We start from the raw sequence: 16,838 nt of genomic DNA on the forward strand, positions 1-16,838 counted from the left end.
TTAAAGATGGAGTTCACCTCATTTGTCATTTTCTTAATTGTTTTCAGTGGGTTTTGAGAAATGCCTTTACCATCTTTTAGTCTGTTTCTGAATTTTGAACAATATATATTGAACAAACCAAAAAAAGCACTTTAAGAGAAAATTATTACAAAGCTAATTCTTTCCAGTATTTTATTTGAATGTTATTTAAATGAAATCCAGCCTGGATATGGAGGTTTGTGCTAGGGACACTTTACTTAGTGATAATTCTTAGGCTTAAAGGGTAACAATAATAACAGTAGCTGGCACTAACATAGTGCTTTCTATATGCCAAGCATTGTTCTAAATGTTTTACATATATTTATATATATTCTCATAACAACTGTGAAATAAAGACTATTATTATCATCTCCATTTTAGAGTGAGGAAACTGAGGCACAGCGAACCCCAGTGATTTGCCTAAGGTCACATAGTCAGTAAGTGATGGAGCCAGGAATCAAACCCAGGCAGTTGACCCTACAGGCCATTAAGAATCTGTGTTCTTAATCACTATGTTGTGTTGCCCCTTACTCATTGCAAAAAGATAAATGACTAGAGAGTTTATAGTGCCAGGGCCAAAGTGAAATGGCTCTGTCAAGGAGCTCAGAGCCCGGCCGGGCGTGGCTCAGCAGTTGAGCATCGACCTGGGATCCAGGCGATCAGGGTTCGATTCCCAGTCAGGGCACATGCCCGGGTTGCGGGCTCGATCCCCAGTCAGGGGCGTGCAGGAGGCAGCCGATCAATGGCGCTCTCATCATTGATTTTTCTCTCTCTCTCCCTCTCCTTTCCTCTCTCTGAAATCAATAAAGATATATTTTTTAAAAAAGGAGCTCATGCCCGGCCGGGCATGACTCAGCGGTTGAGCATCAACCTAGGATCCAGGCGATTGGGGTTCAGTTCCCGGTCAGCGCACATGCCTGGGTTGCGGGCTCGATCAATGACTCTCATCATTGACGTTTCTGTCTCTCTCCCTCTCCTTTCCTCTCTCTGAAATCAATAAAAAGATATATTAATAAATAAATAAATAAATAAATAAATAAATAAATAAATAAATAAATAAATAAGGAGCTCAGAAATGTGTTTTGTGACTGGGAAAGGTCAGGGATTTGATGATGTAGACACTCAAAAACAGTGAGAGTATCTGCTTCCAGTCACAGGAGGATACAGAGTAGCCACACAGAGGGAGGCAGTTCCACTAGAGCACCAGGAAGAAAAATGCCAGGTCCGAGAAAGGGAGAATTGATTTCTATTAAAATGAGAGCTAAACATTTTTATTCTGAGGCATAGTTTCAAATTTGTTTACCTGTCACGGTATGTTGGGAGGGAAGCATAGTGTGCCAGTCATTAATTTCTTGTCTCAACTCCAAATCTTCCCTGCTTTGCTTTGCTTGTGTTACTGGATCCGAACCATTTCTCCTTTACCAGCTGGCACAAGATGTAGATTTTTACCAATAGGGATGCTGGAGGGAAATGCAAGGCCACTGAAAAAGAAAGGGCCCTGGCTGGTGTGGCTTGATGGGTTGGAGAATTGTCCAGTATACCAAGATGTGGCGGTTCGATTCCCGGTCAGGGTGCATACCTGGGTTGCTGGTTTGAGCCTTGGTTATGGTGCATTGGGAGACAACTGATTGATGTTTCTCTCTCACATCGATGTTTCTCTCTCCCCCTTCCTGTCTCTGAAAAAAACAATTAAAAAAAAAAAAAGTAACTTCTCTTCCTGATGCTGTTGTGCTTTTTTATTAACATTGGACCCAGCAAGTTTCTACCCCATCAAATATGCCACTTCCTGAGAACCAGCTCCAGACTGCCCTCTTCCTCCAGTGAATTTTCCCACCACCCCACAGACCACTCCCACGTACCAGCTCCAGCCTGCACTGCACAAATTTCTTCTCTACCATTAGGGTGTGTGTTCCTGGGTAGCCACAGCCTCTCTAAAAAGGTTGGAACCTCAGCCCCAGTGGTGAAGAGTCCTCTAGCTTTTTTGTTCCTGCCTCTTGAACTTTCCAGCATAGAGAGAGGTGATTTTGGGAATTATAGGATGTCCTACTTATCGTTTCAGATTCTGAGACCAGGAACAAGATGAAGGAATGGAAGGCAAAGATTAAAATTTCTGAAGAAAAAGATTCAGCGAGGGCTGTATCAAGAAAATCCCAAGGACAGTTCTCCCAAGAATGTAGGTTAGTTGAAACCAGTGAGCCTGAGGACAGGCCATTGAGGCACTGGGTAAGCCCCTTAGAGGATGCAGTGAGACAGACCCCTTCCCAGGAGAGAGGTATCAAGGAAGTGAATCTCATCCCCAAGAAAGCCATTGCAGGAGAAAGGGGCCATGGACGTAATGAAGGAGGGAAAATACTTTCTGCCAGAGAAAGATCTCACAGATACGAGGTCTGTGGGCAGAGCTTCAAACAGAAGTCGGAAGTAACTGAGCATAAGAAAAGTGATAATATCAAGAAAACCTATGAATGTAAGGAATGTGGAAAAACTTTTAACTAATAATTCTCTGATTATACATCAGAGAATTCATACAGGAAAAAAATCATATGTATGTAATGAATGTGGGAAAGACTTTAATCAAAGTTCAAATCTTATTATACAGAGAATTCATACAGGAAACCTTATATACATTGCAAATGTGGGAAAGACTTCGATCAGAGCTCTAATCTGCTTAGACATAAGAGAATTCACAGCGGTGAGAATCCCTATGAATGGAAAGAGTGTGGGAAGGCCTTCAGGGGAAGCTCAAACCTTGTCCTACACCAGAGAATTCATAGTGGAGGGAAGCCATATATATGTAATGCATGAGGGAAGGCCTTCAGTCAAAGCTCAGATCTTATAATACATCACAGAATTCATAGGAGAGAAACCCTATGAATATTATGAATGTAGACAAACCTTCAAAGTTCACACCTTGTCATACATCAGCGAATTCATACTGGAGAGAAACCCTTCAAGTGTAATGAATGTGAAAAGGCCTTCTGGCAGCGTTCATGCCTCACTGAACACCAGAGACTCCATAGTGGGTAGAAACCCCATGAATGTTGTGAATATGGGAAATCCTTCAGTGGGCGCACAGCTTTCCTTAAACACCAGAGCCTGCATACTGGAAAGGAACTTGGGTGTGAAAAAGCCTGCACTTCTGGCTTGCACCTTATCAAACAACAGAGAATTCATAGGGAAGAAAAACCTTATGAATGTACTGAGTGCGGGAAAACTTTCCGGGGAAGTTCAGATCTAATTCGGCATTGGATAATTCATACTGGAGAGAAACCCTATCAGTGCAAAGAATGTGGGAAAGCCTTCCGGCAGCGTTCACTCCTCATTCAACATCAGAGAATCCACAGTGGTGAGAAACCCCATGAATGTAGGGAATGTGGAAAACCCTTCACCTGGCGCACAGCTTTTCTCAAACATCAGAGACTTCATACTGGAGAGAAACTTGAAGAAGGTAAGACAACATTCAGCAAGGATGAGTTGTTTAGAGACGAGCATAGAATTCACCAAGAAGAGAAAGTTTATCAGTGTAATCAGTGTGGTAGAACTTTCCGAGGCAGCTCAGACCTCATCACTCATCATTTAACTCATATGGGAGGGAAACCATATGAATGTAAAGAATGTGGGAAAACTTTCAATCAGAGCTCAGACCTTATGAGACATCATAGAATTTATAGTGGAGAAAAACCTTATGTCCGCAATAAATGTGGGAAATCTTTTAGGGGGAGCTCAGATCTTATTAAACACCATCGTGTTCATACTGGAGAGAAACCCTATGAGTGCTTCAAATATGGGAAGGCCTTCAGTCAGAACTCACACATTAGTCACCAGAGACTTCACACTGGAGAGAAACCCTTTGAATGTTGCAGCTGTGGGAAGGCCTTCAGTGGGCGCACAGCTCTTCTTAAACATCAGAAACTTCATGCTGGAAAGGAATCGGGGAGTGTGAGAGAGTCTTCAAATAGGATTTATTTTAATAGGTAACAGAAACCTAATGAATGTAGGAAAAGCCTGGTAGAGACCACATCTCATTGCACTATAGAGGATTTTTATTAATGAAAACCGTTTGAAAAAAGAGTCCTACTGGATGGAAAACATATAAGTGTAATCAGGTGGAAAGCTCTTAGACATAATAGCCTTTTTTCTGCCTCAGAATTGACACCAGAGTTTGGTCCCCAGGATATAATTACTTGAGAATGTTTTAGGCAACTTCTGTTGTTACTAAAATCATTAGAAATCACTTCGGCAACAGCCTCAGAACTAAATTCTTCGTAAAAGGAGCCATTTCAATCTTGACTACCTAGTCCAGTGGCAAGTATAAATCTGTTCTAAGTACTTTAGGGTGATCAAATCTTTCTCTGGAAAGAGACAGGCCTTTAGGTATGTGTTTTACACACATTCCCTTTTTTCTTCTATATAAAAATATGTGTATGCATATGTGAAATGCTAGAGTGAACCACTAATTGAGAGGAAACAAAAAATAGAAGTGACTTGACAACGGGATTACTGAAGGCCGGGACATAAGAGCTGAGGAGTTTCCCCAGAGAAACAGTAATGACTACTGTTCATATCAGGAAATGAAAGAGCAAGGGATAGGAGAACAGCAGGTTTGGGGACTAGGGTAAGACTGAGTGCCAGGGTGGAGTGTTCAGGTGACAGGAGTTGGTGGGAATTAGAAGCATCTGCTATGGAAGGTCAGGAGATTATAGGGAGAGTGATTTTGTCTTGAACTGGACTTTATAATTGGGCACAGCTTACTTGAGAATTGGGGAATCTAAGAACTCTGAAGAGAGGTCATCATTTAAGCTTCCAACTAATTTGGTAATTAGGCCCTGCCTATCTGTGCAGTCAAACTCAGTCCTCAAATATTTCTTGTGCTCTGAACTACTGGCAGATTGTATATGAAGAAAGCTACTGAAACGCATTGTGAGAGAAGCTTGTGAGACCATGGAAGGGATCAGTGGTTCTCAGTTGGGATGATTTTGCCTCCAGGGGACATTTGGCAATGTCCAGAGACATTTGGCTGTCACAACTGGGAAGAAAATATTGGCAACTAAAGACCAAGGATGTTGCTAAACCCTTAAAATACATAGCCCCACCCCACCCCCAACAAAGAATTATCTGGCCCAAGTGTCAGTAGTGCCATGCTTGAGAAACCCTGCCCATAGATATTTAGAACACCAGTCACCTGGGGCTGTTTAAGCAAGGATTTCAGTGCAATGTGGGTGGTGACAGAGCATCCCCAGGGGAATCCAGAGTCTGATAGAAACCTTTAATTTGATTAACTGTTTTAGGAGACAGTCTGGTGTAGGGGAGGGAACACAGACATTGGTTTGAATCCCAGTACAACATTCTGGCTTCAGGACTGGAGCAAATTATGTAAACCCTCTGATCTTTATTTCCCTTATTAATAAAATGGTGATAAAATAATCCACCTTGTGGAGTAATTGTGAGGTTTAAATGAGAAAACTGAAATTTACTGTTGCCACATAGAAGGTAATCTAGAGCTCTAATCATTTTAAAACAAGAGAAGTATTTACAAGCAAAATATAAGATGTATAATGATACAGTGTTGTCTTGTGACTGGTATGAAGAATATGACCTGTTAAAGTTCAAAGCACTGGGGGCTGTGGTGTCCCCAGAGGGGCATCCTGAACAGCAGTGGGATGTCTTGACGTGGAGAAACCCATTTGCACCATCCCTGAAAGCTGGCAGCTTGTGGACGGTGGTACAGAAGCCTGCTTACCCCAGTCACCTGCGCAAATGTTAAAGCCCTTTACTGACCGCACATAAACCAATAATCTTTTTACATGAGAATAACTTTAAATATATTTGGGAAGCAAAAGGAATCTAGTGATACATTGGATTAAAAATTAAAGATACTTAACATTTTTGAGTTATCCCAGATTCTAACCAATCAAAACCTTTAGCTGGGACATTTTAGCTTGCATTCATTCATTTATTTATTTATTTAGTAAAAGAAATGAATTAGGAATTTATTCTAATAAACCCATCTCTATGTCCTTCACCTGTATGTACAGTGAGAGTGATGTTTATAGGGCTAAGCAGGATATTGAAAGGGACTTGAAGGTAGTTTCATGCAGTGGTTTCTAACTTTCTAAACACCAGGCCCTCCTTTTTTACTCTCCTGTGCTGTATTTTAAAATTTTCTGCTTACCAAACTGTGTTTATTAAGGAATTAGTTCCTTTTGTTATTCAAATACATGTAGTATAACCACCAGTCATGCTTCTGATTGGCATAACATAACATAACCTGACCTAGGTATTAAAATTCCGGCCCAAAGCAAATTACTTAACATTTTCATTAGTCTTTTTATCCCTTTTGTGAGCAAATATATAATTTGCTTTGGGCTTTTAAAAATTATCTATTGCTTGAAGACCTCAGATTGGAACTAACCTTTTCATTTTATCCCTGATAGAGGCTGTACTATATTGAATACATCAGACTTTTAAAAGAAGGGGGAGCCCGGCCGGGCATGGCTCAGCAGTTGAGCGTCGACCTAGGATCCAGGTGATTGGGGTTCGATTCCTGGTCAGGGCACATGCCTGGGTTGCAGGCTCGATCAGTGACTTTCTCATCATTGATGTTTCTGTCTCTCTCTCCCTCTCATTTCCTCTCTCTGAAATCAATAAAGATATATTTTAAAAAATTAAAAAATTTAAAAAAAATAAAAGAAGGGGGAAATTTTTGTTACAGTATGGAAATGCTTTCAACTGTGAATGTTGAAATAAAAGAAATGCAAGAAATAATTGTTGAGTGCCTAATATATCTGCCAAGGGCCACAGTTTGATAGGGCTAGAGAAAGACAGTTCTTCTAGGAGCCAACAATCCAGTGGAGGCTAAGTGAGGACAAGAGAGTTCTTCTTCAGTTAAGTAAACAATTTATGAAAAGATCCACCCAAAACTTTAACGGAATTCGACGTATTCATGTCCAATTTGTAAACTTGAATTCCACAGGATAAGATCTACCTGTCAGGGAGCCGCCTGCACTGGCACTTTGAGAAAAGAGCCTAACGGATAAAAGCTTGCCTTTGTGAGACCTTGAGTAGCTAATGGCCTAAACTCCAGGACCAAAGCTGAGGAATTATCAAATCTTTCTGAGGAACAGGTATGATTGGAATGTGGATTGAGAGGTTTCTTCATACAAATATTTCATAGGAAACAAGACTGTTACTGCCACCTTGGGGAGATTGCATGTGAGTATAGCAGAGGAAGGGAATGTTCCCAATAACCTGCTGACTTAGTCCATTTTTGTTTTTTGATGCCCTTACTTTGAGGCCACCATCATCATCTCTTGCTTGTGTTATCACCACAGCCTCCTAATATGTCTCCTGCTTCCATTTTTCTACAGAGCAGTCTGAATGTCCTTTCTTTAGAACAAATCTGATGGTGCCACCATCCTTAAACTTCTGCAGTGCTTTCCCATTAACCTGAGCCTGAAGCCCAGTCCTTAAAGTGACCGCATGTTCTGCTCTGGCCCCATCTGTCCACTCATTTAGTAAATATTTATTGAGCTTCTAATGTGTCAGGCACTGAGGGGTACAAAGAGGGGTGAGCAGAAATAGACAACAGTCTCTGCCCTGGTGGAGCAGAGGTGAGGTCAGTGAGACTCATAAGTAAAATGACTCATAAGTAAAAGACTCCAAAGTAAAAGGAGAGGCGGGATAGGCAGAGGGGAGTCTGACCTAGTTGGGGGAGGGCTTTCTGCAAAGTGCTTACCTTTCTAAATCCAGCATTTACCTCTGAACCATCTGCCCAGGCCCTAACCTTACCCTGTGGCCTTTCCACAAGCGAGTCCCTCTGCCAGGAATCCCCTCCCTCCTACCTAGGCTCTTTCCTTAGGGTTTCCTATGTGCTGGGGACCCTGACCAGGCCTCAACTCCAACTTTCTCTTGCATTCTTTGCCTTGGTCTTAGTTGGTGAATGCTACTGTTTTCTAAACAGGACACTAAGGACAGGAAGGCAAAATAATTTGCCCAGGGAGCCAAAACTAGTGCGCGAAGAAACGGGGGTTCAAATCCAGACCCATGCCTCCAGAGCCCACTTCCCCAGGCACCTCCCTCACCCCGCCTCGCCCGCAGCACCAGCGGGGGTTAAGCGCTCGCACCGGCTCCCACGGGCCGCAGCCATCACAGCGCTTGTCCCTGCATTAGACTGAGCTCTTCCTGGAAGGGGCTGGGTCTTTCTGGTCTTTTCAGGTTCAGTGACCCCAGGTAGGAGCCACGCCTCAGCCACACGGACAGGTGTCGCCCCCCGCTGGGACGAGGGCAGGGCCCCACCCGGTGGGCTTTCCGAGTGTTACCCTGGGAGGCTGCGGGGCGGGAGGTGCAGGCCGCGAGCTTTCAGCGCGGCTGGTTCCAGGACTGGACAGTGGCCGCAGCTCCAGGGGAAGCGCTGAGCGAAGGGGCCAGTGGGGGCCGCCTGGCGCCGAGATGCCGCCGCGGTCGCGCGCCCAGGCTCTGCCCTTCCAGCTCTACCTGTCTGCGCAGCCCCCAGGGCCCTGCCCAGCAGTCCCATCCCTTGGGCTCCCGCTCGCCGGCCTCGCCCCATCCTCCGGGCGGCAGGATGGCCCTCCCTGGCCTAGCGCAGGTGCTGCCAGCCCCGTGCCCGAGGCGGTGCGCGTGCGGCTGGCACTGCGCCACCTGTCCCCGCACGAGGCGATCTCTGCCGGACCCAGGACAGCGGGGAGGGGGGTACGGGGCTCGCTGACCGTACCCCCCTCGGTGACCGGAAAGGTGGATTCACGGGGACCTCTGGAACTTCGCACAGTGAAAATACTTCTGGGTTGGATGAGTGTCAGTCAGGGTGGTGGCTTCTCGGATTTTGAGCAGGCACCACAGACTAATTGGCCCACCGCCTCCTGGCCCTCAAGTCCTGCTCCTGGCCATACAAGGTCGCACACAAAAGGGGGTGGGGGGCTCCCGGCTTCCTAAAGCAGCCACAGTCCCTCTCTGGGTGGGGCTCCTACCTCTTAGTCCAGAAGGCTGAGGGGCGGCTGAGCGCACTTGGTGACTCCTTGGAGATTTGGCGGGTGCTGGCCAACTTGAGCGCACCAGGTGAAAACACTGCCTGCAAAACGTGTTACACAAGTAAATAAAAAATGACTGAATCAGTGCTCTGGCCCGCGGTGCTGCTCAAGACAGTGGAGTTGCGGCCGAGTCCCGCGCAACGCCCCAGGCTGGAGACGGGACGCGCGAGGGGCGGCCGAGCGGTGGGGAGGGACCTCCGCCTGACCGGTTGGCCGCCGCTCCCCAGCCCTCACGCTGCTCCCGCCCTCCTTCCGCGCAGCCTGCCCCGCCCCGAGGGCAGGGGAGAGGCGGCGACCCCCTGCTGGACGGGAGAGCCGAGCCTTCTAGCGCTCCGAGGCGCTGACCGCTGCCAGGTTGCTCAAGAGCCACCAGCCTCAGCGCTCGGCCCGCGCCGGGCAGGCACTGTCGCGTAGCAGCCGCTCAGCGAGTGGCTGATGAATGTGCACCCGCCGGTTACTGAGGCTCCCTCCCTCGGGCTCACCAGAGTCCTCCTCGCCCCAGTCCCCTGGATTTTACCAGAGGTCCCAGCTCCCGTCCACTTTCAGGGTCTCACCCAAGCAGGTCGCCCAAAAAAGCTGACGGATGTAGCGAGGGGAAGGTTTTGCGGGTGACTTGGTCATTTTTGTTCGTTTAAGATAAAACTTTGCTTTTAGGAACTTGTGAAGGACTACAGGGGTTCAAGGACGGGTTTCAGATGGTCCATGAATTCTCTGAAACCACGTGCACATTTTATAGGCAGAGCTTACCCAGAGTTTCAAGAATCCCTGACCTAACAACCTTAGGGGCCTGTCTCAGACCAGGAGGCACTTAAAACATATTTTTAAAAAATGGGTCTTAGCCAATAACAACAATAATAAACACCAGCCCAGAAATCTCAGTAATAAGGTGATTTTTAAAAAACTGTGCCCTCCAAATGATCAGAATCTTACATTGTCAGTCATGAAAAACCACACACACACACAGGTAACACTTGTCCCATTATGAAAGACAAAGGATCCCACAAGCAGAGCAGAGATCAAGGGCGGAGTAAACAGCTTATGCAAAACCAGACGCTAACAGAGCACAAGAGGTTGGGTGACACAGGATAGGGACTGGTATACAAAATCATATTAAGACCATAATGAAACAATGTACTTTGGAATAATAAACATTTGAAAAGTACCAAATCAGTAAAATTGTAAAAAAAAATAATACTTATCCAAAGTTAGCGTATCAGTAAAACTTTGATTAGAGGGGGAAAACATACATGAACATAGCTGCAAAAATTCTGACAGGCACTTCTGGGTATTTAGGCAGGCCTTTGAGATTGAGAGACCTGGGCTTTTTAATGGATCTAAAATTAAGAAAATTCATATTTTTCTCTTCCTCAACAGAATCCTACTTGCACAAAATAGTGACTACCAGCCCAAATTATGGCAGATTTTGACTTCCAAGTAAATCGAGAGGGAGGGAGACAAACAAGGAGAGAAAAATCTTCTGGAGGTAATAGCGTAAGGTGGACAAGGCAGGGAATGAAGTTACGGGTTGTGCGTACAGTGTATGTAACAAGGTGGAAATAATTTCATTCACCAGAATACCTCTGGTTGGAAGATTCTTCTTGAAATGAAATGTGAGACCTACCTCCCTTATGAATATGCTCAAGTACAAACAAGTTGGTCACTAAATTGCCTTCTAATAAATATCCCAATGAGTGGATTAACTGAAGAATCTTTTCTTTTGCTGAGCAGTGGGTTTAAGATGGTAATTGAGCTGGGACAGGGATTGAATGGGGGGGGGGGGGCCTAAGGAGCTAAGGTGACTGAGCCCTGAGGAGGAAAAACTTCAGTGGCAGTTTGGCCAAAGGACTTCTGAGAACAAAATGTCTGATCGGATGTGAACCCACTTCTCTCTTACACAACAGCATCTTTGGAAAGTCCATATTACTCATGGATGTGTTTGTGTGAGGGGATTCTTTGGGGGTAGCTTGCAGTGCCAGGATCTAAATCAAGGACTGGTAAGGGGTGAGCGTGAAAAGAGGCAAACACAGACGTCAGAAGTTAAAGGGCTAGGTGTCATGCAGGTTTCATGTGAAGAAGATATGGTCTGGGTATAATTCAGTTTGAGCTTGAGATAGCACTGCACTTGTCATCACCCTACAGAAAGAGGTAAGTCAAAGAACTTCTGCTAAGAGTTTGAGGGCTAGGGGTAGTACCTGAAAGGATGTGAAAACTGTGAAATCAACTGTTTATTTGTACAGCCCTTTTCTCAAGCCAAGGGCATGAACCCAGGAGGTCATATATTGGGGTATAGAATAAACCCACTTGGGTTTTGGCTGTGATCAGTTATTTTCCCAAGCACATGATGTAAATCCATTATATTCAAATCCATGTAGAATAGTATAAAATGTGCAAATGATTTCAAATAAGGCAGTAATGAATCTACCTAGCCACAGCACAGCACAGTGGTTAAGAGCACAGACGAGGATTGGAGTTTTGGCTCTTACTAGCTGTGTGATCATGGGCAAGTTACTTAACATCGCTCCAGCTCCCCCCCTTTTTAAAAATATGTCTTTACTGGTTTCAGAGAGGGAGAGGGAGAGAGATAGAAACATCAATGACAACAGAGTCAGTGATAAGCTGCCTTCTGCGTGGCCCCTACTGGGGACAGAGCCCACAACCTGGGCACGTGCCCTGACCAGGAATCAAGCCGCAATCTCCTGGATCCTAGGTCGATGCTCAAACACTGAGCCATGCCGGCCAGGCTGACCCTCATCTTTTAAATTGGGATAGAAGTACCCACATCGATGGCTGTGCAACTGTAAATCAACTAAAAAGCATTCATTTAAGACAGGTGAATTTTACGTATACTTTGTTGTGAATTTTATGTATACTCAACAAAGTATACATAAAATTCACCTGTATACTGTACAAAGTATACTCAACAAAGCTGTTTTTAAAAAGAGTACCTAGATCATAGATATGCTGTGAAAATATAAGTGTAAACTGTTTGGCACTGTGCCTGGCACAGAGTAAACACTCAATAAATACTAGTGATTAGTATTAGTGTAATAAAAAAAAATTTAAAATAGAACACTTAAGATATATAAAGTTAGATTTTAAAAAGAATCAAAGAACTATTGGGTTGGTTGAAACTTCAGAGATCATTTAGTTCAACTCCCCTCATTTTACAGATGAAAAAATTAGGGACCAGCAGGTGAAGTGCCTTATTCAAGGTCTAGCTCTAAAACCAGGCCCTCAGCCTGCTGAATCCCCATTAGTGCAATTCCCCCTCCCACCCACTGTCTCAGAAACATGGACACATGAAAAATTGAGGATGTGTTTCCTCAAAGAAGAAAAAACACAAAGGAGAACACACAAAACTCATGTAGAGATGCTGAAGAAAGAGAATTCCAAGGCCAAGGGCAAACTGAGAGGAGGCCATCACATCCTGGCCTATCAGTTCAGTGGGGTCTTCAGATCATGAGAGCATTAAGTGCTTTGGCAAGGAGACCCTGCTCAATCAGGTGAACTGGCTCATCACTGCGGCCAGGTGCCTGGTGATAGTGAAGCTGCAGTCCTCTCTGCTACCTCCTGACACAGATCTGTCAGCAGCAGCAATAGCCAGGGCCAAAAGTGAATGCAGCAGAGTTCTTGAGAGCAGACAGTCCGAGCAGCCCAAAGTGTGAAATAGCTGCTAAACAGCCGCTTTGCCCATGCTGAGTAGTCTGGCCTCACGTTTATCATCCCCTGGCCTTGCTCATCAGCCCTTCTGGATCCTAAGGACCTTTACTTATGATTCTATAAATTGCCTGTCCGTTTCCTCCATCATGGAACCCTCTTCCAGCAGGAGATATGAAATGACCCAAAGATTTCCATTTCATTAGTGCTGCCATCTTCTATGGGAACTTGATAGCATGTTTGAAAGATTTTGAAGCTAATAAAAGCTTATAAATTATTCCAGTGCTAAATGTTGGACAAGAGAATTAAGTGTGTCTTCTAGACCACAACTTTCCAACATTTTAGGGGACAATGTCCAATGAGTTGACTCTCATTCTCAGGAAGTGGTGGATCACATTCCTCCGGTTTTCCTAAAGAGTAACAATTTAGGCTAGATGGCTGGTATGTAGACCCTAATGGAAAGTGACACACTAGGAGGAAGGGACAGAAAAAGGGACAGAGGATTATTAAGGCCTGAAACACCTTTTATGATTTAACTCAGTACATTGAAACTTCTCAGTGAATAATTCTTAAAAGTGCCTCATTCTATTTGACCAACTGTTTAAATTAAAACTAGTAGGACAGAGGTTCTGTCCATTCATTTGATCTGAGAACTTGGGGTGTAGGTTATGAATTAAGTCTGAATTCAGCTTTCCCACAGAAAACGTTCCTATTTTGCAAATCATTCCATGCAATGAACACTTTGATGTCGGAGGAGGTGAGAGCTCCGACTAAAGGTCTTCTGACATTCTTGGCACTCGTAAGGCTTCTCTCCGGTGTGAATTCTCTGATGTATGATAAGTTGAGAATGTTGGCTGAATGTTTTCTCACACTCATTACATTCATAAGGTTTCTCTCCAATGTGAATTTTCTGGTGGAGAAGAAGCTCAGAGTTATCCCAGAAGGTTCTTGCACATTCATTACACTGATGAGGTTTCTCTCCGGTATGAATTCTCTGGTGGACGATAAGGTGGGAGGTCCGCCTAAAAGCCTTTCCACACTCAAAGCATTCATAGGGTTTCTCTCCAGTGTGAATTCTCTCATGTCTAAGTAGTTCTGAGTTCCCCCTAAAGGCCTTCCCACATTCCTTACATACATAGGGCTTCTCACCAGTATGAATTCTAATATGTCTAATAATCTCTGAGTTCTGGCCAAAAGTTTTTCCACATTCATTACATTCATATGGTTTGTCCCCTGTATGAATTCTCTGATGCCGGATAAGCTCAGAACTCTGACCAAAGCCTTTTCCACATTCGTTACACAGATACGGTTTTTCCCCAGTATGAATTTTCTGGTGTCTAATAAGGCCTGAGCTATGCTTGAAGGCTTTGCCACATTCACTGCACTCATGATATCTTTCTTCAGTATGAATCCTCTGATGCTGAATAAGCTGCGAGCTAACCCTAAAGGTCTTCCCACATTCATTACATTCGTATGGTTTCTCTCCAGTGTGGATTCTCTGGTGTAGAATAAGGGCTGAATTCTGACTAAAGGCTTTACCACATTCTTCACATTTGTATGGTCTCTCTCCAGTATGAATTCTATGATGGTGGATGAGATGTGAACTCTGAATGAAGGCTTTTCCACATTCATTACAAGCAAAAGGTTTCTCTCCAGCATGAATTCTCAAGTGTCTGCGAAGGCTTGAGTTAGTTCCAAATGTTTTTCCACATTCTTTGCATTCAAAAGGTTTCTCTCCACTATGAACTCTCATATGCTGGATAAGATGTGAATTCTGATTAAAGGCTTTCCCACATTCTTTACATGTATGAGGCTTTTCTCCCACACAACTTCTCTGTGTTCTGTTAGGTTCCAAATTCTCTATGAAGTTTTGGCCAGGGGTAGCAAATGTACTAACTGCCTCTGCTGTGATATCTCCCTGATGTGTAATCAGGTTTGGGCTGGGATTGCAGACTCTTTCATTCTCATTCTCCTGGTCTGTTTCACTTGAGGGTGATTTCTTAAAGATAATCAACCCTGATGCAAAGTCTCTCTCCTGAGGAGACATCTGCTCCATAATCTCGTCTGTGGACCCTCCTGAATGCCCCTCCAACAAGTCTTGTTCACATGCTGCTCCAAACTCATGACTCTCGTAAACTACCTTTGGAAGTTTTTCTAATACTGCTCCATGTGGCTCAGATTCTTCAGAAATTTCTTCCTTGGGAATTATCTCCTTGTTCTCACTCCCCATCTCACAATCTGAAATGAGAGAGAGTAAGTATGTGAAGTGGCTATATCACATCTAAATGAAGCTAATGCTAGAAGAGTATGGGCCTTTGACATTGCTCTGACAGCACCCAAAAACAGTCTTAGTGAAAATTACAGAATGCTGTTGAAGAGAAGATATTTAGAATTATGGTGGACATACTAAACAAAGAGCATATACTGACTGCAAACAGTGAGAGATATTATCAGAGTAAGAGAGTTAAGGAGAGAAACAGGAAGTAGATGGTAAGGAGATGCTGATTAAAAAAATCCATATTTACAGTGAGTTGGAGCTGAACCTGAGGTTTGGTAAGAAAAACATTTACAAAAAATGGTAGCCATATTAATACACGGTATATGGAAAAGGCTGAGAGAAGGGGCAAAAAATGATTAACACAAACAACTTTGGATTTATAGAAAAAGTAACCAAAAAATGAGGAACAAGAGGAACTTTTCTGAGCCCAGTCCTGTGGTACTCACCAGCTCTCCAGAACACAGGATTGTGTATGTACCCATTCAAAAGCTTAATATAAGCCCTAGCTGGTTTTGCTCAGTGGTTAGAGCATTGGCCTGCGGACTGAAGGGTCCCAGGTTTGATTCCGGCCAAGGGTATATACCTCGGTTGCAGGCTTGATCCCTGGGGCACGTGTGAGAGGCAACCAATCGATGTGTCTCTCTCACATCAATGTTCTTTCTCTCTCTCTCTCCCCCCTTCCATTCTCTGAAAAGCAATGGAAAAAATCTCCTCAGGTGAGAATGAAAAATTTTTAAGAGAGGTTAAAATGACTTAGCTATAACTAGCACAGAAGTAACTATCCTTAACTCCTTTATATTTGGATGACGTAAGGTTCTAGCTTACTTTTCCCCAGGTTAGTAAATTGTATAAATAACTACTTTTCTTTTCCCTGCTGATTTGAGATGTCATCTATGTCACAGCCTAAAGGGACATATATTTGGGTTAATTTCTGGGCCAATTTCCAGACTCTATTCAGTTCTATTAATCTGTCTATTCCCTCTCTCATAACAAATTGTTCAACCTACTATAGCTTTATTAAAATGTTTAATATGTTAGAGAAAATCCTCTATCATTAGTCTTCTTTTTCACATATTTCCTATTTTTGTATTTTTCTAAGTAAATTTTAGTATATTTTTGCAGAATTTCCTAACTTATCCTGATAGTTTTATATACACCATGTCTCTGTATGAATTTTCTTTTAGTATGTTTTTCACATATTTTCTAACTGGTTATTATTTTTATATATAGCAATGCTGTTGATTTTTATATACTAATTTTGTAATTGGCCCCTTTATAGAATTTTCTTAGTATTTTTACAGATCTAAAGCCTATATATATATTTTTTCAACTTCTAAAAGGTTGTGGCAAAGATTTTTAGTTGTCTATCCCAATATCCATTCTTCCCTACATCATCAGCAACAGAATAATGAATTCATTTTGTGTAGCAATAAGCCTAAAGAAATAAATTCTCTGTTCCCTCCCCCCTCTCTCCTTCTCTCTCCAGAGTGCACCCACTCAAATCTTCTATTCAAGTTACTTTCCTAAGTTCCAAGGACCCTTCTTTTGCCTCTATAACTTGTTTCCTTAGCCCATTTCTTCTATGACTCATTTTTACTACCTCTGTAACTCTCCAAATAAACTTTATCTTATAATTTGAAAAAAAGAAATTCTCAGACTTCTTTGCAGCTAGGTATTGCCACGTGACCTTCTAGCCAACAGGACAGTAAGATACAAATGAAAGAACATAGGAGTTATGGGAAGTCTCCTTTAGGGTGAGAGGATGCATTTCTTTACCCTCTTCTTTCATGCTGTGCCTGGGGTATGAGATGGTAGAGTGCCATCTTGAACCGTGAGTACGCTGG

General features: G+C 43.5%; 1 protein-coding gene across 1 annotated transcript in view; it reads right to left on the reverse strand.

Moving 5' to 3' along the window:
• Nucleotides 1–9,932: 9,932 nt before the first annotated feature.
• The window catches only part of ZFP3 (ZFP3 zinc finger protein), a 14,162-nt gene continuing 7,256 nt past the window's right edge, over nucleotides 9,933–16,838 (reverse strand). Inside the window, exon 2 of the mRNA XM_081162889.1 lies at nucleotides 9,933–14,954. Within this exon, the coding sequence (XP_081019015.1) occupies nucleotides 13,438–14,946 (1,509 nt within the window). The 5' untranslated portion in view covers nucleotides 14,947–14,954 and the 3' untranslated portion in view covers nucleotides 9,933–13,437. The remainder of the gene's footprint in view (nucleotides 14,955–16,838) is intronic.

This window comes from Miniopterus schreibersii (genome assembly GCF_964146895.1).
Source record: "Miniopterus schreibersii genome assembly, chromosome: 16".
NCBI classification, from domain to species: domain Eukaryota; kingdom Metazoa; phylum Chordata; class Mammalia; order Chiroptera; family Miniopteridae; genus Miniopterus; species Miniopterus schreibersii.